This window comes from Desmodus rotundus, chromosome 6 (assembly GCF_022682495.2).
Source record: "Desmodus rotundus isolate HL8 chromosome 6, HLdesRot8A.1, whole genome shotgun sequence".
NCBI classification, from domain to species: Eukaryota; Metazoa; Chordata; class Mammalia; order Chiroptera; family Phyllostomidae; genus Desmodus; species Desmodus rotundus.
In genome coordinates this window covers 159,761,515-159,785,641 of record NC_071392.1, presented here as the reverse complement: position 1 = coordinate 159,785,641, position 24,127 = coordinate 159,761,515, and the positions used below count along the sequence as shown (strand labels likewise).

The window sequence follows — 24,127 nt, the reverse complement described above, 5'->3', positions numbered from 1 at the left end:
AAGGCCCGTCTCAGAAGGAAAACACGGGTGGCGCTTACCGGGGGCGGCCTAAAGACAGTTACAAAACACGAGGATCGTCTGTTGGCACCGCTACTGTATCTAACAAATGTCAGCAACAAAGAGGGGCCACGTTCAAAGCAAAGCTTGGTCCTTCAGGGGACGGCGCTCCGCTGTTTGAAAACTCATTATGCGCAGTGTCTCGGGCGGGAGATGGCGGCTGGCCCGGCCGAGGTCGCACCCTACCCTCCTGGGGCCCCGGCGGCCGGGCCTTTGCGCGGGGGGCGCGGGCGCTCGAGGACGCGCAGCCGGGCAGTGCAGCGGGCCTCTCGCGCGCCAGGCCACCTCCCCTGGTCGCGGGGCCACGCGGCGCCCGGGAGCTCCGCGCCCTGTCCGCGTTCCCGGCCGCCAATAAAGTTGCGTTCCGAGCCCACCGGAAGACGGGCCGTCATCGCGGTGCGCCGTCGTAAAAGCGCCGGTCTCCCCAGGCGACGGGTAACGCGGCGAAGATGGCGGCGCTGGTGGCGGCGGAGGCCGCGGCGACCGCGGGCCTCGCCGAGCCGGCCGAGCCGGCCGAGGCGGCGGAGCTGAGCCGCGCGCTGAGCCGCCTGCTGCCCGGGCTGGAGGCCGACAGCAAGCTGGGCCGGCGGCGCGCGCTCGAGGCGCTGCAGCGCGCCCTGGAGGCGGCGCAGCCCGACTCGCCCGCCGCCGACCCCGCCGCCTTCCAGGGCCCCTGGGCGCGCCTGCTGCTGCCGCGTCTGCTACGCTGCCTGGCCGACCCGGCCGAGGGCTGCCGCGCGCTCGCCGCGCACCTGCTGGGCCTGGGCCTGCGGCGCGCCGCGCGGCCCCGCGACGCCCTGCCGCGCCTGCTGCCTGCGCTCGCCGCGCGCCTGGCCGGCCCCGAGCCCGCGCGCCGCCCGCCGCCCGAGTCGTGCGAGGAGCTGCGCCTGGCGCTCGTGCAGCTGCTCCGGCTGGCGGTGGACCTGGGCGGCGCCGCGCTCGCGCCCCACCTGGACGACGTGGTGCGCGCGCTGCGCTGCACGCTGCTCGACCCTTTCGCTGCCGTGCGACGCGAGAGTTGCGAGTGCGCCGCAGGCCTGGCGCGCGCCACGCCAGGTGTCTGCCTCGCGCGCGGAGGAGAGGGGACAGGACGGGGGTGGGGAGAGCGCCCCCACACATCCCACCCCATACCTGTCCGCGCGGCACCTGCTTGATCCCCAGCTGCGGTCCCCTCTTGGGCTATTTCCTCCTGACGCTTTCACTTCCCGTGGTTCTCAAAATGCGGAGCCCACTACTAAGTTCACGTGGGCCACGATGGGCCCGCCCCTCACCGGGGGACTAACCCAGATGCTGAAAGGACCACACTTGGACACACACTGCTCCATCCTGTTCCTTCTGTTCATCCCCCGTTCTTTCCAGCGCCCAGCTGCCCTCTCTGACTTCCTGTCCTCTGGCTTGAACCATCCTCCCCCCAAATGGAGGGGGCCCTCTTCTCTCCTGCTTCTCGCCCATCCATTCTCCATTTTAGAAACGCTAAGCTGACCCCGACATGCCCTTTAACCAAGCAGCCCTTTCCCCAGCATCTTCCCTAGTTAGCTCTCCTCACGGTATCACGCTGTGGTTGGAAATGGGAGGGGAGGCACCTGCCAAGTCCTGTTGGGAAGGCTTCCAGGAGGAGGGAAGCCTTATGGGGAAGGTGGGGGGGTGGGTGGGCAGGACGAACCCAGCCTTGAGGAGTAAGCTTGGCAGATAGCGAAGAGGAGGCCAAAGGGACAGAGGGAAGAGGGGGTGGGGGGGTTGAGTGTGGAATTAAGTGCTGTGGGGAGCGGAGGAGGGTGTGGGGGAGGGGCCTGGCCTGCCGGCAGGAGAGGAAGCAAAGCTGTGCTGGGGCCATAACTAATCCACATTTAGACGGTGCTGGCTTGGACTTAGGCAGGGCAGGCTGCTAACAGAGACGGACGAAAATGGGCCCGACGTTGCGAAGGTAGAGCCGGCAGGATTTCCCGGGGAATTCGGTGAGGGTTGAGGAAGGAGGAGACAAAGGAAGAACAGGGCATCGGGTAATGTGTCCCGTGTGGGTTCAAGTAGTGCGGGTTCCCGGAGAGCCGGGCAGGGGCCTGGGCTGCAGGAGGCCAGTGGAAGTCAGAGCTGTTAACGCATTTCTCATCAACCCTCCACCGCCCGTCCCCTGGTTCTGCGCAGCCAGGAGGGGGGCTGCTGTGCGTGTGCTCCCGCCTGGACTGGGAGTTCCAGAAGGGCGGGGCTGTCCTGGCTGCGCCCTCCGCACGTGGCCCAGTGCCCACCAGGAGGAGGGGGCTCCCTGAGTGCTGAGTGCAGGGCTGTTTCTTCTGCTTGAAGCACCACCCTGCCCACCACCATCCCCTGACCCACCCACCCGGGGCGAGGGCCTATCCCCCGGGGCCTGTCACCCCAGGCGGCAGGAGAGCAAGAATGTGCCCAAAGTGTCGCTGAAACAGCCATCTAGAGATGGGTCTCAAGCCGCAGCGGAGCTGAGGCCAGAGCTGCCCAACCAGAAGGTTGGCCTGGACGTGCTGGGGACCCTCCCCAATGCTGGGCATCTGGCTCAGGGCACAGCAGAACACTGGGGTGTGGACAGTGCCCTGCTGGCTCAGTGTCTTTTGGTCAGCGTCCCCTCGGACCCTCCCCTTCCTCACCTTCAGCTGTGGCCTGAGTAAGAGAGGTACCGTGCGGGTCACGCTCCTGCTCCTGTGTCTGTCCCCACGCCGTGCCTGCCGCAGGGACCTGGGTGTGCAGGAAGGAGGCCCCAGGGGCCGTGGCCTGCCCGGGAGCAGCCCTGCTGACGCGGCCTTCCCTGCCCTGCAGACCACTTCCACATGCAGTCGGAGTCTCTCGTCGCCCCCCTGATGCAGAGCATCTCCCACCAGCACTGGAAGGTCCGCGTGGCCGTCGTCGAGGCCGCGGGCACCGTGATCCAGTTTGGCAGTGGGAAGTCAGTGGACGACGTGCTTCCTCACTTCGCTCAGCGGCTCTTCGACGACGTCCCCCAGGTACCGGGAGGCCCCCCGCTGGCTGCAGGGGTGCGGGGCTGTGACGTACTCCCCTCTTCTGTGTCAAGGTGTCCACGTTGCACCAAACATCCTCACCTCAGCCCCAGGGGCCTTGGTTCACTTCTCTGGGGAACTGGGGAGAGCTGAACTGTCGTGACCCTGCGTCATTGGAGAGAAACATCGGTGTGTGCTTGTCTCTCACGCGCCCCCTACTGGGGGCCTGGCCCACAACCCAGGCATGTGCCTTGACTGGGAATTGAACTGGCGACCCTTGGGTTTGCAGGCTGGTGCTCAGTCCACTGAGCCACGCCAACCAGGGCCACGTGGTGGTGTTCATCCCGGGATGTAGAGGGAGACCGTCTCCTCTCGGGAGAAAAGTCTCAGCCTGCGTGCCTGCAGTTCATGGAAGCACCTTCGATATGCCCCACCAGGCAGACTTAGTGGGAAGTCACCATGGCTGGCAATCCAGGCCCGGAAGCAGGGGGAGGACTTGTTCCACTAGGCTTCAGGGCTCGTTGGCCGACAGAGAGATGGAGGTGGGAATGCTGACCTTCTTGTTGGCAGGAGCCACGTCGGAGGGTGTGTTGGCTTCTCACACGTCACAACGTGCAGGAGGAAGGCTGCCCCCCCAGGGGAGGAGACATGAAGGGGACACATGGGGGGGGTGTGCTCGCAGGCGGGGGTCCCCTGGAGCAGGAGGAAGGTGGCCTGTGACCTCTGGGCGCTAGCGAGGCCCCGCCCCTGTCAGTGGAGGAGCTGTGGTAGTTCCGTGTTGACGTACAGACGCATCAGCGACCCTGAGACACACGGCCGTGAACGGCTCTCTGCAACTGGCATGACAGCCGTGCTCTCTGAGTAGCATCCCTGCGGCAGTGGCACTCTGAACCGTGAGGAGTGCGAGTCGAGGGCGTGTGGCCCTGGCTCCAGCATCGGGAGGGTCTGCAGCCACAGGAGAGCCAGGACGCCTCCAGAGGGCCGTGTGCCTCAAGGTCACCCTTCTGTCTTCCTTGGTGACAGACGTTTCTGGGACTCCGGTCTGTGACTCGCTGTTCACTGTCCCAGAACGAGTGCTCTCGTGGCCGAAACTGCTCTCGGGGACTTGTCACTTCTCTGAACTCGGCCTCCTGGGCTGCGTTCCAGGTCCCCGAGCTGTATCGGTGGGCCTGCCGGGAAGTCACTTGTTCTGCGTGCCCTCCCTCGCTCCCCCCCCCCCCCCCCCCCCCCCCCCGCACAGGAGACTAGGACACTGCCGCTCTCACAGACAGGGAGCCTGCTCAGAGCATGGGCTGTGCCCACCCAGTACTGTCCCGTGGGGTTTTGTCACCTGGTCTCTAGGACACGTCTGAGGACGTGGAGAGGGGGGGCCCCGCTGGCTTTCTGGCCGGAGGGTTGGTTCCCACACAGAAGGCTGTAGGAACCTCTTTGCTCTGCAGTGCAAGGTTCTGAGGGTCAGGCCAGAACCCAGAGGACTTGGGCTGGGGCGTCGACTGGGCCCCAGCATTTCCACTCCAGGCCTGAGATGACCTGCGAGCTGAGCAAGCGCCTGAAGGGGCTCTGGGAGGGGGGCCGGGTGGCCACGCCCACGCCCGCACTGGCCCCCCGGCGCTGCCCAGGCCCGGATGAGCCTGCACTGGTTCCCCACACAGGTGCGGCAGGCGGTGACCCGCGTGGTGGGGGGCTGGCTTCTGGACCTGCGGGACCGGTACTCCTTCTTCCACAAGCTCATCCCGCTGCTGCTCAGCAGCCTCGACGACGAGATGCCACATATCACGTGAGTGTGATGTGGCACCTCCCGGTGCCACTCGTCGGGCCCGCCTGTCCTGAGCCGTTGCCGACACTGGCGGCCATGGCCTTTGCTCCGGGCGCCTCAGTGCTGTTGGTGAAGCCGCACGCCGCCCCGTAGGGCTCCTGGCCAGTTCCCAGGATGCTCTCAGCACCTGGCCCGTGGGCCCTCCCTGATGGTGTCTGTCTGTCCTGTCGGTCTGTCCTGCAGGCATGAGGCCGCCAGCCTCTGGGAGAAGGCCGGCCTGCAGTGGCAGAAGGAGAATGAGGAGGATCTCAAGGACAAGCTGGACTTTGCTGCTCCCCCTCCCGCCCATCACCCCTCTCCAGGTGCGCAGTCTTCCCCAGGACACTGACATGGGGGGGCAGCCTAGGAGAGTCTGTCCATGCAGGAAGCAGTGCCTGGCCCAGGCGGCCGCAGCTGAGAGCTGGCAGGCGCTGTGGGAGATCGTGTACCCTCAGCCTCCCGTGTGGCCTGTGGTGTCCTCCCCGCCCGGGGCCAGCTCTGTCCTGGAGGGGCCTCCCCAGTGGTCTGAATGGCCACAACAGAGGCGCCCCTGGCTCCTGTGGAGACCCCGCCTGGTGGGCCCGCAGCATGAGGACGTGGTCGGCTGGGAAGCAGTGGCCGCTGCTGCTGGTAGAAGAGCTTTGGAAACGGGGTACTTTGTCATTTACCAAAAATGCTGCTTCTGTAGGCTTTACGTGACAACGCAAACGCAGGTCATGGGTAAGACGCAAGGCACACAATACTTGGGATGTTTCCTGCACTGGGAACATGTGCGGCCAATGTCGGCCCTGCACACAGGTATTGTGGCCTCTGTCCCTCTCGGGGCAGGTGCTGAGCGGTGGGGTGGTGGGCGGGGCCTGGCGTGTGTGTGTGCGCTGCGGCTCCCTGTGGCCCTCGGAGTGGCAAGATGTGTCGCCTCCCTGTGGGTGCAGGGCGGGGCTGTGTGGCGGGGCCGCCGGTAGGTGTGACCCGCAACGCCCCGATCACGCAGGACGCCGAGCGTGTCTCCGTGGGCTTGCTTCCCGTGCTCTGCACACACCTTCAGTCCAGCGCCGGCTCAGCTCTCGGTCCGTGTTTGGAGTCGGATTGTCCCGTCCCCTGCTAAGGAGCGTCGAGACTGCTCTGCATGTTTTGGCCCCGGTCCTGGGTCGGGCTCGTGCGGCGCCACTCTTCTGCCCTGGTCCTCAGCGTGCTCCCCCTCCCCCGCCTCCCTCTCCTCCAGCGGACTTTGTGCTGCTTCTGAGCAGACGCTTGACTCTCCTGGTCTCTCTGAGGGGGGTGGGCTTGTCTGTGCCGGCATCGCAGCACCTGGAGCAGGTGTGCCAGGTGCGGAGACGGCTCGGCAAGCAGCTGTGAGGCTGAAGCACAGACTTGCTTTGACGAGGTGACGATTCTCGGCTGAGAGAGAGACTCCGTGCTCCAGCGTCGGGCCTGTGGGCAGGGCACGGCTGGGCCAGGTCTGACCAGGCCAGTCTCCCCTTTCCAAGGGGTGAGGTGTGACTTTCCGGTCACAAGGCTGGGGTAAACCCCCACCTCTGAAACGGAGCCATGTGCTGGGAAGACAGGCAGGTAGTCACCTGACAAAGTGCCCCTCCCAGGGCAGGCCGGACAGCTGTCTGTGGCTGTGCCCGCCCACGGTCAGGGGGGTGACCGCCTTCCGGGGCCCTTCTGCTTTGCAACCACCCTTCTGTTGAGACTGTTTTCCCTGGTTATGCTTGAGCGGAGAGGAAGCCTCTCTTCGCAGCGGTGCGTGGCCTGCCAGACCTCGTAACTCAGGAGAACAGAGTTGGCAGGTTTAACTCGCGGGAGAAGCGAGTGGTGCCCTGCTCAGCCAGTACCGTCGTGGGGTGGAGGGCCGCCTGCGTAATGCCTGTGTGTTCTCCTGTCCCCTGGAGCCCAAGCTGGCTCCGCCTGGCTCACATGTCACCCGGGCGCCTGCACAGGAGCTGTCAGAAATGCTGCGCTGTGCAGAGAAGACGGGGGCGGCGGGTGGGGTTGGGAGGGATGCCGAGGCGAGGTGGCCAGGGAGGCAGGGTCGGATCCCCGAGTGTGAAGAAGGTGGGAGACCGCCTGCTATGGGGCAGGGCGGGGCCCGGGCCTCACCACCCTGCAGCCACCGCAGCGCCTGCTCCATGCTCACAGGCCCCGGGCCCGTCTCCCACTGGGGCAGCTGAGGCCCAGAGGGGACGGGGCTTGTCCACCTCGGCAAGTCAGGGCCCGCGCCTGACGGGCCAGGTGTCGGGGCCAGGCAGGTAGGTGCTCTCCCTGTCGTTTCCTTCACCACCTTCTTGGTCCCAGGGGCTCTGCCTTTGTGCATGGCAGAGCCACCTGCCAGTGGTGCGTGCTTGCAAACTCAGTCCAGGCAGACCTGCCATCGGACTTGGGTAAACACGTTAGGAAATCGATGGTCTGTTTTCCTGCTTGCAGTTAAATGGCGTTTAGTCTGACTCTGCAAACCACGAGCCAAGTTAATGTCCCGTATGCTTTTGACCCGCCCGTCCGGGTTTTCTGCTGACCCTTCCCTGACCCAAGAGGCACGAGAGACGTGCTTAAAACCCAAAGTGAGGGGGCGGGGCACTGTCCTCCCTGAGCTCCCCAAGCTCCCTGAGACGGCTGCACCCGCACTGAGCTGGGCCAGACGGCGGCCGGGAGCCCCCAGCGTGGTTTCAGCATGAAGATGGCAGGAAGGAAGAGTCGACGTGGGCGCGCACACATGGACCGCCGATGTGGAAGGAAGGTCCAGAGCCAGGGTGGTGAGCAGGGACAGGACTCAGAGGTAACCAGGACGCACCGTGGACCCAGTGGTGAGACCTAAAGCGTGGACCTTCCAGGACGAAGCCCCTGTAGCCTTGAGTTGGGAGAGCTTTTGTAGGTACGTCATCAGAAACCCCCTCCATGAGAGGATGACCTGACTGATCAAACTTCGTTAAAATGAAAACTTCCGCCTTGTGAAAGATCTCGTTCACGGAGTGGAAGACGCCACAGACTGGAGAAAGTATTTGCAAATTTTGCAGACAGGGACTTGTGTCTGGAGTAGAGAGAGAACCCTGAAAACTCAGCAGTCGGAAAACAGACAGTCCGCCCTGGCCTGTGAGGCTCGTGGGTCGGAGTGCCGTCCAGTGACCGAAAGGGTGTGGGTCCGATCCCAGGCTCAGGTGTGCGGGGAGGCAACCGAGTGATGCTTCTTTCTGGCATCAGCGTTTCTCTCTCGCGTGCGCAAAGCAATGAAAAAAATGTCCTCTTGAGAGGATTAAAAAAAAGAAAGCAGTCTGATTTTTCAGTGGCCAAGAAGGGTTTGAAAACACTTCGCCGACGAAGATACGCAGCTGGCAGGTGCGCGATGAAAGCGGCTCTGTGATTCGTCGTCAGGGAGTGCAGGTGCACTCGGCCACTGCGGGCGGCGTCCACGCCAGACCCTCCGCACCACACGCTGGGGGACTGGGGGGGACTCAGAGGAGCCGGGACGCGCGCCGGTGGGTGGAACCGTGCAGCCACTTTGGAGCGCTGTGCTGCAGTTTACTGGACTCTAATGCGCACTGGCTGCAGCCCTGCCCGCGGCTCGGGAGCCCCAGCTGGTGGCCAACACCAGCTCCCCCTGCGCCCCAGAGGGCCACTCAGCTCTCGAGGGTCTCAGATGGCTGCAGAGTGAAAGAAGCCAGAAGAAAAAGTATATGCTATGCAACCCACCTGTAGAATATTCTAGAACGGGCAGTCCGTCTGCGGTGCCGGCAGGCCTGGAGGCTGTGTGGGGCGAGGGCAGGAGCGTGGGGTGGGAGGGTCTGTCGTCTGGGTGCAGTGAGGGTTCGCAGGTGTGTCCCGCTGCCGACCCATTGGCGGTGCCGGGGCTGCCTCGCCCTGAAGCCCCGGCGAGAGTGGGGGCAGCTTGTCTTCGCCGCTCTTGCGAGCCGCTCTGCATTTTTAAGACCTCAGAGTAAAGCCCGTGGTCGTGCCGCGTGTACCATACGTTTCTTTCCTCGCTAACCCCTGAGATGCTGTGAATTCGCGGTTTATTTTTCACCTTTTTCATCTAGAGCGCCGCCCGGGGTTGGGCTGTCGGGAGCTCGTCTTTAGGAACCTCTGCAAGATCCTTCCCGCCATCTGTCACGACATCACGGACTGGGTGGCGGCGACGCGGGTGAAGTCGGCGCAGCTGCTGGCGGTGCTGCTGCTGCACGCGGAGGACCACGCCACGCAGCACCTCGAGGTCCTGCTCCGCACCCTGATGCTGGCCTGCGCGGACGAGGAGCCGGCCGTGGTGCGCAGTGTGAGTGGCCTTTTCCAGTCACATGCAGGGAGCTCCGACTTCCCGTGGGACCGGTCTGCGCCACCGGTGCAGCTCCTGCCACCATGGGGCGGCTCCACAGTGGGTCCCGGACGGCCAGGGTCCTGCTCTCCGACCGCAACACCGCAGGGCGCAGCCCTGGGGACTGGCCTCTGTGCAACCTCAGAGCTGCGCGCTGCAGGGCCTGGGGTCCCTGCGGGGACAGAGCCCTGCCACCCGCCCCACTCGCTTCCCAAGAAGCCGGGGGTGGGGGCCATCCGCCCTTCTGGGGGCAGCCCGGGCCCCTCCTACTCCCACCCCGAGTCTCAGCAGCATCTGCGTGTGCGCAGGGCACGCCTGAAGGACGCCCCAGCCTGCACCCTCAACCCTTGTTGTCCCCCCAGTGCACGCAGTCCGCAGAGCTGGTCGGGACGTTCGTCAGCCCAGAGGCCGTTCTGAAGCTCATTTGGCCCATGTTGAAGAAGTCGCCCTCTGCCTCTGCCCTCCTGGTGCTCGCCTCCCTCATCCGGGGCTGCCCCAGGGAAGCCCTGCGGCCACACCTGAGGACCATCGCTGCAGAGCTGGCCGGGACTCACGTCCGGCAGGGGTCTGAGGAGGTGAGCGCATGGGGATGGGGTGCACAGTGATTTTCAGCCCTGTCACCTTGCAGCCCATAAGCTGATTGCTGAAACTGCGGCCATGTTTTTTTTTTTTTGCGGCCACCTGTTTATTTGACACAGAGTGTAGGCGTGGTTTTGACTGGTGCACATGGAAGGCGTTGTATTGGTTGTTTTTTTATTTGACAACCTGAGGGGAGGAGGTCCATGCCCCCAAATCAGCAGTCAGGTGTCGCACGTTGGACAGTTGCCACCGGGCGTGACTGTCGATGACTGTGGGGTGTCGGGCAGCGTGTCCGGCCGGCAGCGGTGGCCGGGATGCCTGCTCCTTACACGTGGGTCGGGGGTCATGTCAGGAATCAGACAGAATCACCCTCCCAGACCCAGCTGCCCTGGCCCTGACGGACGGGGCTGTGGGCAGAATCAGGGGCGGAATGTCAGCTCCAACCAGGGGTTGCTCGCGGGGCTGGGTGGTGGCTGGGCCTGCAGGCGCCGGGCCATCCAGGAGGCAGCCCGGTGCCGCGGAGTGAGGTTACTGTTGGTGACAGAGTGTTCCGGAAACGTTCAAAACGCACATGAGTCACGAGTGTCCCCCCCAGCCCCGGTGGGTGCCGCCTCTCACGTTCTCACCTGGCCATCCTCCACCTTTCCTGGGCCTGGGCGGCGGGGGCTGGGCCGTTCTGAAGCAGACCCTCGGGCCTGGTCATCTCACTGATCAAGTCTGCGTGGCCACGTAGGGTCACTGACACGTGAGAACCTTTAAAACCACGAGTGAAAACCCAGGAAGCAGTCACCAAGAGTAACACGGGTTGGTTAACTCCCAGCCTGGGTTCCGCTGCCCGTTTTCCCCACGAGGCCCCTGAGGGTCGATGTGCTGGACCCCGAGGCCGCGTCTGACGGGCTCCCGCTCTGTCCACAGCTCCGCTACGGGGAGCACCTGCTGCTGTGCGTGCGGGCGCTGGTCTCCGTGAGCCACGAGGACTGCCGGGGCTGCGGCCTGCGGCTCCTGCAAGTGCTGCTGACCGTGAAGGCCCTCCCGGGGGCCTCGAGCCTCAGCGACCAGGTGAGCCTGCCAGGGACACTGCAGCTCTGCCCCGTGGGTGCCGGCGCCCACCTCCAAACATAGCGGAACCTTGTCTGCAAACCTCACCAAGACCAGCGATGCGGCCCCATGAGTGGCCCCGGGGGAGCACGGGCTCTCAGGCCCCTGCCGGCTGCCAGGGTACGTCCGTGGCTCAGGGTGGTGCCCGCTGCGAGGGACGTGGGGACATGTCCTCACCCAGGCTGTGGTTGAGCTGAAACACCCGCGGCAACAGAGGTCTAGAGACGAGACGGGCGTGATTTTCCTGTGAAGCCGCAGGCCAGCCACACTGTCCCCCCAGCTCTGCATTTAGGCTTAAAACTCTGACACGGTTCCCTGCGGGCCCAGGAGCCAGCCCTGGGCGCTGACCTTCGGGCAGGAGGCTGCGATGCCCGTGTCAGGGTGCCCCGCCTCCCTCCCTCCCTCTTCTCAGGGCCTTTCTAAACTTCACTTAATTTCTCTCTGTGAAAGCCACCTTTCCAGAGGGCTGAGTCTTAGCAGGCGTCTTGTCACTGCGGGGCTGTGAATACTAGTACCAGTTGTCAGCTTACGGCTTCTGCAGACCAACCTGGCCAGGCAGCTGCATGTGGCCCCAGGACGGTCCTGAAGTTTCTGCCTGGGGAGGAGTGGGGAGGGGCGGCGTGGTGTCCTCCAGCTACCTGCACCCTCCATCCAGGGCAGGAGCCTGTCAGTGAGGACCGAGCAGGGAGGACGCAGGGGGTCTCTGCCAACATCATTAACGTCTGTTTAGTGCCCTGAAGCCCCCGGTCATGCCCAGCTCCGCTCTGCAGGAGTGTGAGGACAACTTGGGGACTCTTGGGGAGAGGGCTGCCTTTCTCACGGACTGAGCGCTCAGTGGCTGCGTGCTGGTCTGCCTCCTGACTAGGAGTGCAGCCGGTGTTGACGTCACATGAGCAGAAATCCAAGTGGGAAGCCAGCGTCTGCAGCCCCAGGCAGCCGGGACTTGCTTCCGAGGGCTTGCATTCTGTTCCCATGGGGACAGGGACACGGCTAACCTGGTCACCCCTGCAGGTCGTGGCTGAGTGGGGGCTCTGAGTGTGGGAAGGGGGCTCTCCCAGCCCATGCCTTGCACGTTGCAGGTTCAGGAGACCATGGACGCGCTGGCCGCGGCAGAGGGCGGAGCTGACAGCCAGGACCTCTACCGAGAGCACGCCGGGCCCCTCCTGGAGTGGCTGGCCGGGTCCCAGCAGGACTGGACCGCACACTCCCCGGAGCTCCTGCAGTTCAGCGCGCTGGTTGCCCACGCAGGTGAGCCCCCCGTGAAGCAGAGTGCCCCTGGTGGGCTGTGCCGCACTGTGCTGTTCAAAAGCCACAGTCACTGCCACCCATGCAGAGCGAGCGTGCAGAAGGCTGAGGAGATGCTCACCAGGCGCTCACTGCTCCTCCGTCGCCTGTGACCCTCGGGCTGGTCTCTGGCTCTTGCAGCGCTCGGCAGCAGCTGGCGATGGTCGCTGGCTGCGGGGGTCCCGGGTCCCCGCCTTTCCCATGGGTCCGCCACCAGCGAGCACCCTGGGGTGAGTGGTGCCGCACTCTGGTTCTCCGGCACAGAAGCGGCATGTACGCCTCTAAGTTCAGGGAGGTTTTCAGCAAAGGAATTGGAGTGACTTACTGCATACAGGGTGGGTGAAGTGGGCTTACAGCTGTGAGGACGTGAGACAGCTTACTCTAGTGTCACTTACGAGTTACTGTATTTTTCGTACAAACAACTGCAGACCTACTTTTCCCCGCCCTGCACGTCCTGCGCTGCTCCAGCTGAGGGCGGTCAGATTTGCCTCTGCGTAAGTGCGACAGCAGTTCTGTGTCCCGTAGCCTCTGAGTGGGGGCTCGAGCCCTCCCCGCCCCCCTCACCTCTGGGTGTAGCGGGTGTTGTGGCAGCTCCGGACTAGGAGGGTCCCTGCTGTCTCCGTGGCTGGGCGTCCTGCCCGTCAGCCGTGGTTCCTCCCAGGGCCCGGCGCTGTGAGGGAGGCCTGGAAGAAGCCAGAATGGCTCCTTGCCGGCCGCATGCAGAACCTCATCTCCACGTCCAGAGGCTGAGCGCCAGCCCTCGTGCTTTCCTGCCTCACGGCCTGGCCCTCCACCCCTAGGAGCGGCTCCGTGTGATGGAGACACTGCTGAGCGGGGAGCCCCCAACCCACACACCCCCGGCCTCTCGCTGGGCCCCGTGTATTCAGTTTTGAGTGTTTACTGAATGTTTCCCAGGCAGTTTCACAAATCAAGTTATTCAGTGCTCACAGCACGGGTGGGGACACAGGGCGCACACACCTGGGAGAGCAGGCTGGCGTTCTTGGCAGGAAAGCCAGGATTCACGTTGGCGGCACATGCAGTAGTCTCCTGAAATCTGTTTGGATTTGTGATTTCAAAGAGTTTCTCATGGAGGCAGCACAGCTGGTTGACACCTGGGAAAGCAGACCTGTCTGGGCCCACATCTCCCGCCTCAGCCAGGGCGGTGTCGTGTGAAGTGGCAGGAGCTGGTTGAAAACCACGGTTTGGTAGCGCAGGTGTCTCCTCCAACACCTTCTCTGTGTTGTGCACGCGGGGTGGCTGACACGCACGTGGGCTGTGTGTTAGTGTGCGAGCGTGTGCGTGTGGAAGCCCAGAGGAAGTGGCGACGTCTGGTTTACTGCCCTGTGTTTCCCAGGTTTTCCGCCCGGAGCACACGATGCTCTAACGAGCAGAAGCAGAGCATTTACATATTTTCCACCTGGCACGTTCCTTCAGTTCCTTACGTGCCAAAGTGCTGTAAGATCACTTTTTCCCTTTGATCGTGGAACAGCTCCACGTGGAGCAGCACGGCTGTCTAAACTCGGGCGGGCGGGGCTGCGCAGGAGAGAGGCGGAGCTCACAGCAGCCCCACAGTGAGGGGCCTGTGCTTCCGGGCCAGCCCTGCGCAGGGCGGGCGCTGTGTCTGCAGCGCAGGCGGGAGACGCAGCCCACCCACGATAAAGAAGGTGGGTTTGACCCGGAGGCCACTGTCCCTGTGTTGGATTAGGCCCGGAGTCAACGGAGCACCCTCGGTGGTGGCAGCTGGAAGCCGAGATAGGCGTGGCCGGCAGCACCGTGAGCAGCCGGAGCTTATGCTTCCAGAATCATCCTTGCCTTCCGAGCCTGTTATCCAGCAATCACATGTACGAGAACCTGTCCTGCAGAACTCACGCTAATGGAGGAGAACGCCAGGTGCCAGAACGACTCGGCGGGCACATTCAGTAGCAGAAGTTGAAAGTGGCCCAAATACCTGACAGGAAGCCGCCGCCGCCGCCTTTGGAGTAACAGGACAACACGCCGAGCCGGGCGGTGCAGCTGGAGGCTGCAGGCGGCCGTCCACGCATCCACAGTGGGGGTCGCGCCGGGGAGGCACCCGGAGCATCCAAGGAGCAAGTTCCAGTTTGGGGGGTGTTTGTTCACCATTCTGCGTGCCGGCTGGCCCCTCCTGCAGCCCGTGCTCAGGGGGCAGGAGGCTGTCCCCTCTACCCCAGCAGTGACTTAGACTGTGGGGCTCCTGTTTCTGCCACAGAACGCCTTTCCAGTTGGTTGCAGTGTGAAGAGAGTGAACAGCGAAGCCAAACCAAGGCAGACAAGACTGCAGGAGAGCACAGCCCGCAGCCAGGGCCCAGAGGGCCGGGGCTGCCTTCCCAGTGGGGCGCCCACCAGGCCCTAGGCATTGCGCTGTGGGCTGTGGGCAGGCTCCCTCAGCAGTGGGCCTGGGAGTGGGGCACGTGGGGGCGGTGCTGGCGGGTAGCACTGCAGTTGGCCCTGTGGTCCTGGGAGGTCTGGGGGTGGCGGGCGGGCAGGCAGGACGGCAGCCACCTGTTCCCACGCATCCGCGAGCTCACCTCCAGGCTCAGCCCCACACCCACGTCCCACCCGTGGAACCTCTCCTGACCCTGTCTGAGAAAAGACTTCACTGGACATACTTCATGTTAAGAAACAATTACTTTAAAAAAAAAACAAAAAGCAGTTTCAGACGAAAAGGGACGGCGGGTGGTGGTCAGGAGGGCCGGCCGCAGGGAGGGGCAGCTCCCCGCAAACCCCGGACACTCCCACATGTCTTCATGCGCGGTGACACTGCACATCGCCACCTTTCATGACACGTCTGGGCCACGCCCTGCCGCCTGCCTTCTCCAACGGTTGTCTCCAGTGGGACCCCGAGTGGCCCATGCCCTGCTGGGATGCGCCGCGTCCCCAGGGACCCGTTCCTGCTCCGTGCTGGGTGCAGTGCACACTGAGGGGTCCTGGGGTGGCCCCTTCACCCACCGCTTCACGGTTTCCTCCTTCCTCTGATGGGAGCGCTGGTCTTACACAGACACGGAGTGCCGGGAAGGACCTGTGTCCCTGCTGGTGCAGGGCCGGCATGTGGGGGGTCAAGGCAGCCTCCTCAGGGGCAGTGGCCACCCGCTGGGCCCGCCCTGCTGCCCTGGCTGCTCTGCAGGAAGCAGGTGGGTGGGTGGGTGGTACTTCCTCCTCTGACGATGGGGAGCCACCAGCTTCTGTCTCTGCACAGACCGGAGAGAAAACAAGCCTGGATGCCTGAGCGAACACTCAGTGCTCGCCCGTGCGGACGTGCCCACTCCACGGCCGCGTTGGCGTCTCCGGTTCACGCGGCTGCAGGTGGACGAGCTGACCCTCTCTGGCTGCGTCCCTGTCTCGCAGGTTTGTCTCCAGGTTGGAGACGTAGGAGGTTGCAGTTGCTTTGCCTGCTGCCCTCGTGGTCGTCGGCGCCAACAAAGCTCTGTGAGCCTGGGGGTCAGGTGACCTCCTTAGTCTAGACTGGGAGTCGACAGTGGGCGCAGCCTGGCGAGTGGCGGGGGCAGGCGGTCCTGTGACTTGAAGCTCCTGTCTGCGCCCAGTCACGGCTCCGTGAGTTTCCAGGCGCTGAGCGCTGTGGCCTGTGCTTACGTTGTCCGGGGACTCGCTGCGTTTCTCCCTCCGCCAACAAGTGCAGCAGGAGGACGGCTATCAAGTTCAGGGACGGAGAGTGAACAACTCACATAACTGATTTTGGTCAATACTTAGCACTTTGCTTGACTTTATTTTTTAAGAACTTGGAAAACTATAAGAAAATAGTTTACAAATTGAACGATTAGAGCAGGGGTGTCAAAACTCACTTTCAACAGGGGGCACATCAGCCATCAAAGGGCCGGATGTAGCTTTAGGACTGTGTAAATGTAACTACCCCGTAACTAGGGGCAAGGAGCTCGGCGCTGTCCTCGGGCAGAAACAAGGTGCCGGGCCGGATTCAGCCTGCGGCCCTTGTGTTGGCCACCTGTGCCTTAGCGTAATGGGAGGGTTAAACGTTCTCGGTTACCTCTGTGCCATCATCCAGAAGGGACCCTCCCCCTGCAGCTGGGAGCGCCCTCTGGCCCTCTGCGAGCACAGGGGCAGAGCAGGTGCTGTGTGTTGCAGGCCCTGCCCTTGGAGAAGCACTGCCCCACCTGGTCCCCATCCTCCGGAGCTGCCTCCAGCCTGACAGAGACCCCCAGATGCGCCTGAAGCTCTTCTCCCTCCTGTCCCGGACACTGCTGAGAGCAAAGGAGACGGTGGACTCCCAAGGGTATGTGGCCCCCTCTTCCATAGCCACCCACACTGCCCCCGCCCCACACGGAGGTGTCAGGCTAGAGCCTGCAGCTCGGGCCCCAGGTAGACGGTGAGGTCAGGGTGGTGAGTGCGCTGCACAGGGAGGCACTAAATCAAAGTCGCTTTAGTGTGGTCGTTAAAATTCCATTGAGTGAAAAAGTTTCAGGGAACATTAACTATTAATGGCTTATATATTAGCTGCTCTCAGGTTTAAAAGCCTTTTGGTAGCTTTCAAACCTAACAAAGAGTTGATGGAATCGCCGTGGACAGGGGAAGCCTTGGGAAGAGCTTTCAGGCAGCAGCACCAGCTGCAGCCGGGTGGCTTTGAAGGAAAGGAACAGGGGCCAGTGCGGGAGGCCCTGGGGCCACGCCCCTCCGGGGCCCACCAGCCCCTTTGTTAAGTTAGCAGAGCTGGTTTGGGGCGGGGCCTGCAGGCTGTGTCCCGGTCAGGTGGATGCCTGGGCTGTCTGGGGACCCATCCCAGGAGGGAGCGGATGGGCGCAGAGCCATCCTGCTGCATTGTTGGGGGTGCCGGGGGCTGCGTTCGTTGCCTGCAGACACCTGGGCCGTTCAGACTGTTCTTCTCCAGACGCCGCACGAGCTCTCTGCTGTTGGGCCTGGAGCCAAGCATCTTACTGCAGGAACTCAACTTCCTGCTCGTCTGCAGAGACTCGGGCTCAGCAGGGCCCGGAAAAGCATGCTGAGTGCAGCCCTGGCGGCCATCCCGGCCGCTGTCAGGCCCGCACCTGGACCACCCGCGAGGCCGCCTGCCAGAGCCGGTGCTCAGCCCTGTCCCCGAGGACAGTTAACCTGCAGGGCAGCTGCTGAGTCTGGATGCAGAAACTGCACTGAGCTTCGATAGGAAAGAGATCGGCACTGGAGGGAGGAGGTTGTTAGGTTTGGTTATTTGGGTGGGAGTGTGGGCTGTTGTCACAGTCAGGGAAGATTGACAGACGCCACCACCTGGCTTCGGTCTTTAGGGTCATAGAGTGGTGACTATAAAGTACGCCATCGACTCATTGAAATGCAGACGGTCGAAAGTGAGCCCTGGCTCCCGTTCGCCCTGGCTCCCCGTTCAGAGTGTCGTCTGTCCTTTGGCCAGCCCCTGGGCTCTGCTCTGGGGGCGGGGTTGCGGCTCACACCTGGCGTTTCCACCAGACTGGGAGTCAGTAGCAGCCCGAGGCAGCGGCGAGGACACTGGGTCTCAGTGTGCAGGGCTGCTGTCTCTGCAAAGCCCTCTGCCCGGTCCTGCCACCCCGGGCTCTCTGTGACTGCCCTGGGCAGGGAGGCCTGCCTGTCCGGCCCTCGCCCCCAGGGGAACATGTTCTGAGGGAGCTGGCAGGCAAGCTCCAACCTGTAACCTGCTTCCTCATCTTTGGGGCGGGGGTGGGGGGAACCTGACCTGCACACAGGTGTGTGTCTTCTGTGCACAGGGGAATTCACTGTAGGTCGGGTGCTCCTACTCCCCAACATGGTGTTACCTCAGAGGGCAGTTCCGACGAGCTGGATGCAGCACGACGGCCACTGCCCGTCTCCTCCAGGCCAGCACTGGCCCCTCAGGTCTTCTGGCCACATTAGGGGACTGCCTCGGAGACAGGACACAGGGCTAGGTCTTCTGAAAAGCACTCCTGTGCGTCCCTTCCAGAAAACCACAGCTCCCTGCCTAAACATTACAGCACATTGGAGACCTCGCTGAACACACGTGAACCATCCCAAACCACACACGCTTTCCAGGTTTGCAGCTTCCCCTTCGCCTGTGGCTCTGCAGCGCCCCCTGCTGGAGGCTGTGGCCCTGCACCTGCAGTCTGTGCCCCAGGTGTTCTCAACAGCGCCTTCGAAATGCACTTGGCAGCAAGGCTGGCAAATAAGTTAATGAGTTGTTTGTTCAAGAAAATATGTCTTGATCTGTGGGCAGAGGCCCGTGGGTGCAGTGGGGCCCGTCAGCAACGTGGGGGCTTGTCTCTGGGTGGCGTCAAGAGGGTTCTGGCACCTGCAGTTCTGAGCCACAGGTGACAGGCCGGGCTCTTCATTTTCATCTCGATGGCACATTGCTGTGGTTGGTCACCATGGAGACAAAGTCCCCTGTGAATTGGAGGGACAGTCACGTCTCCCTGTGTCGTTGTACTCGGGGGCCTCGCCAAGGTGGGAGGCAGCACCGGTGGGACCAGTGGGATCCATAGGATTGTCACACGTGGGGGTGATGGATGCCACTCCTGGTGACGTGTCCCAGGTGTAGCCCCTGCAGCAAAGTGGGTCCCTGGGCCCTAGGGTTCTCAGGAGAAGCTGGCAGGAGCCCTGGGGACTGCAGCCGGCTGTGGCAGCTGCCTCCCTGGGGACTGGCTCCCTGACCCCTCCCCTGCTTTCTGTGCTCCCTCTACAGGCAGTTCCACAGCTACCTGGACACCCTGATAAGGGACATCATAGCCCCCAACCTGCAGTGGCGAGCGGGGAGGACGGCCGCGGCCATCCGCACGGCCACTGTGTCCTGCCTCTGGACACTTGTCAGCAGCGAGGTGCTGTCGGCCACACAGGTCAGGCTTGGGGTCCTGGGCCCATGTTGGGGGCGGGGGCCGGACACAGCGGGGAGGCACCCAGAGCCGTGCCGCACGTCCCTCGGGGACGTGAGGGGCGACCCCGGGGGGCAGGCATGGGGGACGCAGAGTCTGGGGCACACATTTTGTTTGCTTGGGCTATCTCAGGGTTTTCTGAGGTTGACACGCGAAATGTTACCCCTCACAAGACAGAGGTTTTCATCGCAGGAACCTGAGTGAATTGGACAGGCCCTGGGCTGAGCCGGGAGCCAGGGAGGCAATAGAAAGGGAATAAACACGTGTGCCCTGCTCTTCCGGTGGAAATGGCTCCCCAGGTGCTCGCCTTGTGCGGGGCTCCCCCTGGTGCAGGAACCGCTGTGACTGGCGCTAAACTGTCCCCACAAGATCGTGGCCTTGGTGCACTGGTGAGGAGCAGGCTACGTGGAGTTTGGGTCTCAGTCAGGCTTTGTGAACAACAGGTTTTTAAGAAATCAACTGACCAAGTTAAACAAAAGTTGTTCACATTATCCAGATTTTAAAACACAGGTTCAAGTCTGCTTATGCAGAAAGTTCAAACAGTGCCCCGGACTCTGTTGTTCGTGTGGAAATGCAGCCTGTGTCACCAGCCAGGCGCACGCCCAGTGCGTGCCTCACGTCGGCGTTTGCCCTGACCGCAGGTGCAGGGCGTGCGGGAGACGCTGACGCCCCAGGTTCTGACCACCCTGGAGGAGGACTCTCAGACGACTCGACTGACTTCATGCCGGATCATCGACACGTTTTTAAAAACCTCTGGTGATACGATCGATCCAGACAAACTCATCAAGATTTATCCCGGTGGGACATTTTTCTTTTCCAAAGCATGCATGTATATTTGACAGCTGTTCCTTTTATGGGAACATTGGGAAATGCTACCTTGACTTCCTGTCACACTGGTGCTGAGAGTGCAGGCAGGCGGTGGCAGCAAGCAGCACTGAGCAGCTGCCCCGAGGAAGGAGACAGAGGGACCGGAACTGGGGGCGGGGCCCAGCGGGAGCAGGGCAGGAGCTCGGGTCCACACAGCAGCCAGGCTGCAGCCCCCATGTGGCGGGGGCCTCTCTGCACACACACAGCCTGGGCGAGGCATATGCCGCCCCCGCCAGAGCGGGGTCCTGAACAAAGGCGGCCCGCAGCCAGGGTCCCCACCCTGGAGCAAAACACAGGTTACCCTGCACCTCCGAGTGGTCTTGCTAGGAGGTGTTTGCGATCCTCAAAACACGACACGTGGGGATAGAGGACAAGGTGTCGGGCCAAGAGCGCCCTCTAGTTGTAGGAGAGCCCATGGAAGGAGGCACTGGTTCGGGCGTTCCCAGGGGGAGGGCAGAGCCCTGGGGGCAGGTGCGCAGCGTCTGGTGTTGCGTCTCTCAGACCAGCTTCGTCACTCTGCTTGCCGTGTGCAGGAACGTTTAGTGGTTTTTAACAGGTGGTTTTAAGAGTTCCCAGAAGTGAAAAGTGGTTACTGAAATGTCAAGCTCGGTGCCCTGGCTGAACAGTAGCCTGGCCCCGGCTGGCCCAGAATTCGTGGGTGGCGAGGTAGTGGCCAGGTCTGCCTGGAGCTGGCCGCACGTGCATGTGGCTGCTGCGCTGGCCCTCGAGCCGCATGCCGGCTGTCTGCTGAGTCTCCAAATGCACAGCCATGGGGACCAGAGATTTCTCGTAGGTCACGTGAGGAAAGCGTGCCTTTGATAAAGGTCGGACCCTCAGTGGCGAGAGCAGATGGCCGTTCTCTTCTCGGCAGCTGAGTAGTCTGGTCCTGGAGGCTCAGCAGGAGCGAAACTGATGCAGTTGGTGGCTGTCATTCACTGGGCCCTCAGCTCTGTCCCCAGAGCCGTGAGAGCAGGGTCCGCAGATTTCCCACCTACACTGTCTGCTGGGTGGGCTGGGGGTGGGGGGGTGGCCAGGCATGACGCCTATAGGTGACAGGCTTTGAGTGTCATGGAGACAGCCTGGGCCACTGGGCAGGGGAGGGGACGGGTGCAGAGGAGCTTGGGCCTGGCTCGCTCAGCGCAGGCAGGGCCCAGCCACCCCTGAGCCGTGTCCACAGTGCCCACCCTCCACCCCAAGCCGGCTCCCGGAGCCACCCCAGCACTTGCCCGTGAGCTCGGGGTGCAGGGTGTGGCCTTCCAGGAGGCAAGGCCCTGCGCAGGCACCTCGGCCCACACCCCACACTGCCCTCCCTGCAGAGCTCGTCAAACGTCTGGATGACGTGTCCCAGGAAGTGAGGCTGGCGGCAGCCTCTGCCCTGGCCAGCTGGCTGCAGTGTGTCGGGAGCGGTGACGGGAAGCCTTACTGCCAGAGCCACGTCCAGCACCTGTATCGGGAGCTCCTCGTCTACCTGGACGATCCCGAGAGCGCCATCCAGGATGCTGTCCTGGGTGAGTGTGCCGGTGACCGGCACTAACAGGAAGCCCGTTCCATGCGGACCTGAGTGACGTGTGTTTGAAAGACATACTTTCCACAACAAAATACTGAGTGAGAAGGGTGTCACTGTTTGACGTTTCCTTCACTGTGCAAAAATGTTTAGTTTGAGGTAGTTCCAGGCGGTTCTCTTCCGTTGCCGGAAGAGAGACGCCCAAAAAGATGCCGCCAAGAGCGATGTCAGGAGTTCGCTGCCTGGGTGTTCTTCTAGGAGTTCCGTGGTTCCAGGTCTCGCAATCAAGTCTTTAATCCACAGAGTTTGTTCTTGTATATGGTGCAAGAGGGTGGTCTGGTTTCGTGGGTTTTGCCTGTATCTGTCTAGTTTTCGAGTAGACTCTCACCTCCCTTGTCATAAATTAACAGACCTTCTGGGCCCTCTCCTCTGTTCTGTTCATCCGTGTGTCTGTGTTTATGCCAGTACCAGGCTGTTTTGATTTCTGCAGCCTTGCACTGGCTTAATGTTTACCTCTGGCATCTCAAGGGTGTCTGCTGTCTTACAGAGGTCCTCAAAGCCGGCAGCGGCCTGTTCCCTGATGTCCTGGTGAGAGAGACGGAGGCCGTGGTCCACAAGCACCGCTCCCCCGCCCACTGCGAGCAGCTCCTGCGGCACATGCAAGCCGGGCTGCCCTCCCAGTGACCACACTGCTGGGCGGGCTGGCAGCGCCACCGCTGCAGGTGGGCTCGAACACCAGACCCTTGTCCCCACCAGGACGAGCCTGGTGGCCTTTACAGCTCACGGCAGCCGAGGACACAAACAAGAAGACTGGCAGCAAGAAGAATGCGATTCCTAAGAACAACCCCCGGTGCTCTTCGAGCCCAGCAGTTTCTGAACTGACGTCACCGAGCGGCTCTGTTTCTCCGGGGTGTTCATGCAGGTCATCGGCGGGCTGCCAAAAACCTACGGCTCATCTGGAACGAAAACCAAACATCAGCTGTGCACTCTGGCAGCCAGAGCTGGTCGCGCTCTCCCATTTTCGAAGGCTCGTGCACTCCTAGGCCGGGGATCGCTGCTTCGCTCGCTTACACGAAGTTCTGGACCATGTCACAAAAGCCGGAGGGATGGGAAGGGGACTCCGTCCTTTGTTTGGATCCTGTCTGCTGGCACTGACGCCTCTGAGCAGACTGAAAGGGATGCGAAACCTAGGAACCGTCACCAGTGAGAGCTTCCCTACTCGAGACACACCGGAGCTTGAAGTGCGTTGTGCCTCTGTTCCGTCAGGTCCCTTTTGCGGGTCACTAACGCTGACAGTGCTGAAAGGAGACTATTTAATCAGATTTTGGTTGCTCTCTTATAAACAGCAGTAAAGTAAAACTGTGTTTTATTCTCTAGGACTTTCTACACCCAAGTGCCTGAAAATTTCTCTGTAAGTGGCTATTATTTCTACAAGCCAAATACACGTTAACACAAGGGAGGAAATGCTGTATTTTCCAACCATCAAATATTAATGTTTATGCTTTGGTGTTTGAAACTTAATTAAAATATTTATTGTAATTACTTGGCATGCCTGTCTTTATGTGTTATCAGTCTTAATTAATAGACATTTTTTACGAAATCACTCACTTTTCCCTTAGATGTAACCTCACTGGGAAGCCAGCCTGGAGAATTGGGGGCCCTTCGACTCAGTGGGGCAGGCCACCACTCATTGTCAAGCCATCTCTGGACACCAGGGGGCAGCAGCTCCCCATGAGAGCACAGGGGCTGCAGCCAGGGGCCCTGGGCTCACTGTGGGGGAGGCTGGGGTGTTGGGATTGGGGGAGAGCGGCCTGGAGAAGAGGTGGGGTCTGAGTCTGCAGTGGAGACCTCGGTCACCACAGCCCAAGCCCCACAGGACGGGTCCCTGACTGCACTGACATCATCTCCCTCCCGGGTCCCCCCTGAGCCCAGGCTACAGGGGTTTGGGAAGCCCTCAGGCCTGGTCTTGCCCAGGTATTAGCCCCCAAATTGCTTTCTGCCTTCGGCATCCTCTGCCTTTTCCTTCCTCAGCATCGCCAGGAAGCCTGTTAGAAATGCCAATTATGCCCTGGCCAGTGCAGCTGGTGGGAGCCGCATCCCATAAACCAAAAGGTTGTGGGTCTGATTCCCAATCCGAGAACATGCCTGGGCCAATTGATGTTTCTCTCCCTTCCTGTCTCTCTAAAGGTAATGAAAAAATGTCCTCCAATGAGGATAAATAAATAAATGCCAATTACCAGGCATCAGGCCAGACCTCCGGAACCAGACGGGGGGGTGGGGGGCCCGGTGGCCAGCCCTCCAGGGGCCTCTGATGCCCCTGAGCGCAGCCCCCCACCCCACCCCACCCCAGCACCGTGAGTCTTCACGTCCCACCAGAAGCCCTGCCTTCTCTCTTGGGTCAGCCATTGCCGTCACAGGAACCAAAAACAAAGGGCAGTGAACTTGGCTGAGAGGACAACACACTGAAGTCCTCAGTACCCGTTTTATGGATGGTTTTCTTTGCTACGCAAACAATCTTAGTTTGGTATAGTTCCATTTCTGTATTTTCTTCTGTTGCCCTTGCCTGAGGAGGCACATCCAGAGAGACCCTGCCAGGAGTCAGGAGTTTACCGCCTGTATTTTCTTCTAGGAGTTTTACGTTTTTAAGTCTAACATTGAAATCTCTAATCCATTTTGATTCTGTTCTTGTATGTGGTGTAAGAAATGGTCCGATTTCATTTTTTGCCTCCTTTGTTGCAGGTCAAATGGCCATATAAGTGAGGATAGATTTCTGGCCCTGTTCTGTTCCATTGACCTATGTGTCTGTTTTTATGCCAGCACCAT

General features: G+C 61.9%; 2 protein-coding genes across 2 annotated transcripts in view; one reads left to right on the top strand and one right to left on the bottom strand.

Moving 5' to 3' along the window:
- Positions 1-1,620, bottom strand: part of PRKAR1B (protein kinase cAMP-dependent type I regulatory subunit beta) — a 48,691-nt gene extending 47,071 nt beyond the window's left edge. Inside the window, exon 1 of the mRNA XM_053926443.2 lies at positions 1,189-1,620. The gene's annotated coding sequence lies outside the window, so the exon portion shown is untranslated. The remainder of the gene's footprint in view (positions 1-1,188) is intronic.
- DNAAF5 (dynein axonemal assembly factor 5) lies at positions 498-22,843 on the top strand. The gene is made up of 13 exons (XM_024576829.3): positions 498-1,113; positions 2,842-3,026; positions 4,673-4,797; positions 5,020-5,138; positions 8,847-9,079; positions 9,481-9,693; positions 10,613-10,756; positions 11,875-12,043; positions 16,196-16,343; positions 18,747-18,897; positions 19,575-19,731; positions 21,117-21,308; positions 21,852-22,843. The coding sequence occupies exons 1-13, from the start codon at positions 507-509 to the stop codon at positions 21,986-21,988; spliced, it is 2,580 nt and encodes an 859-aa protein (XP_024432597.3). The 5' UTR covers positions 498-506; the 3' UTR covers positions 21,989-22,843.
- The last annotated feature ends 1,284 nt before the right edge of the window (positions 22,844-24,127 follow it).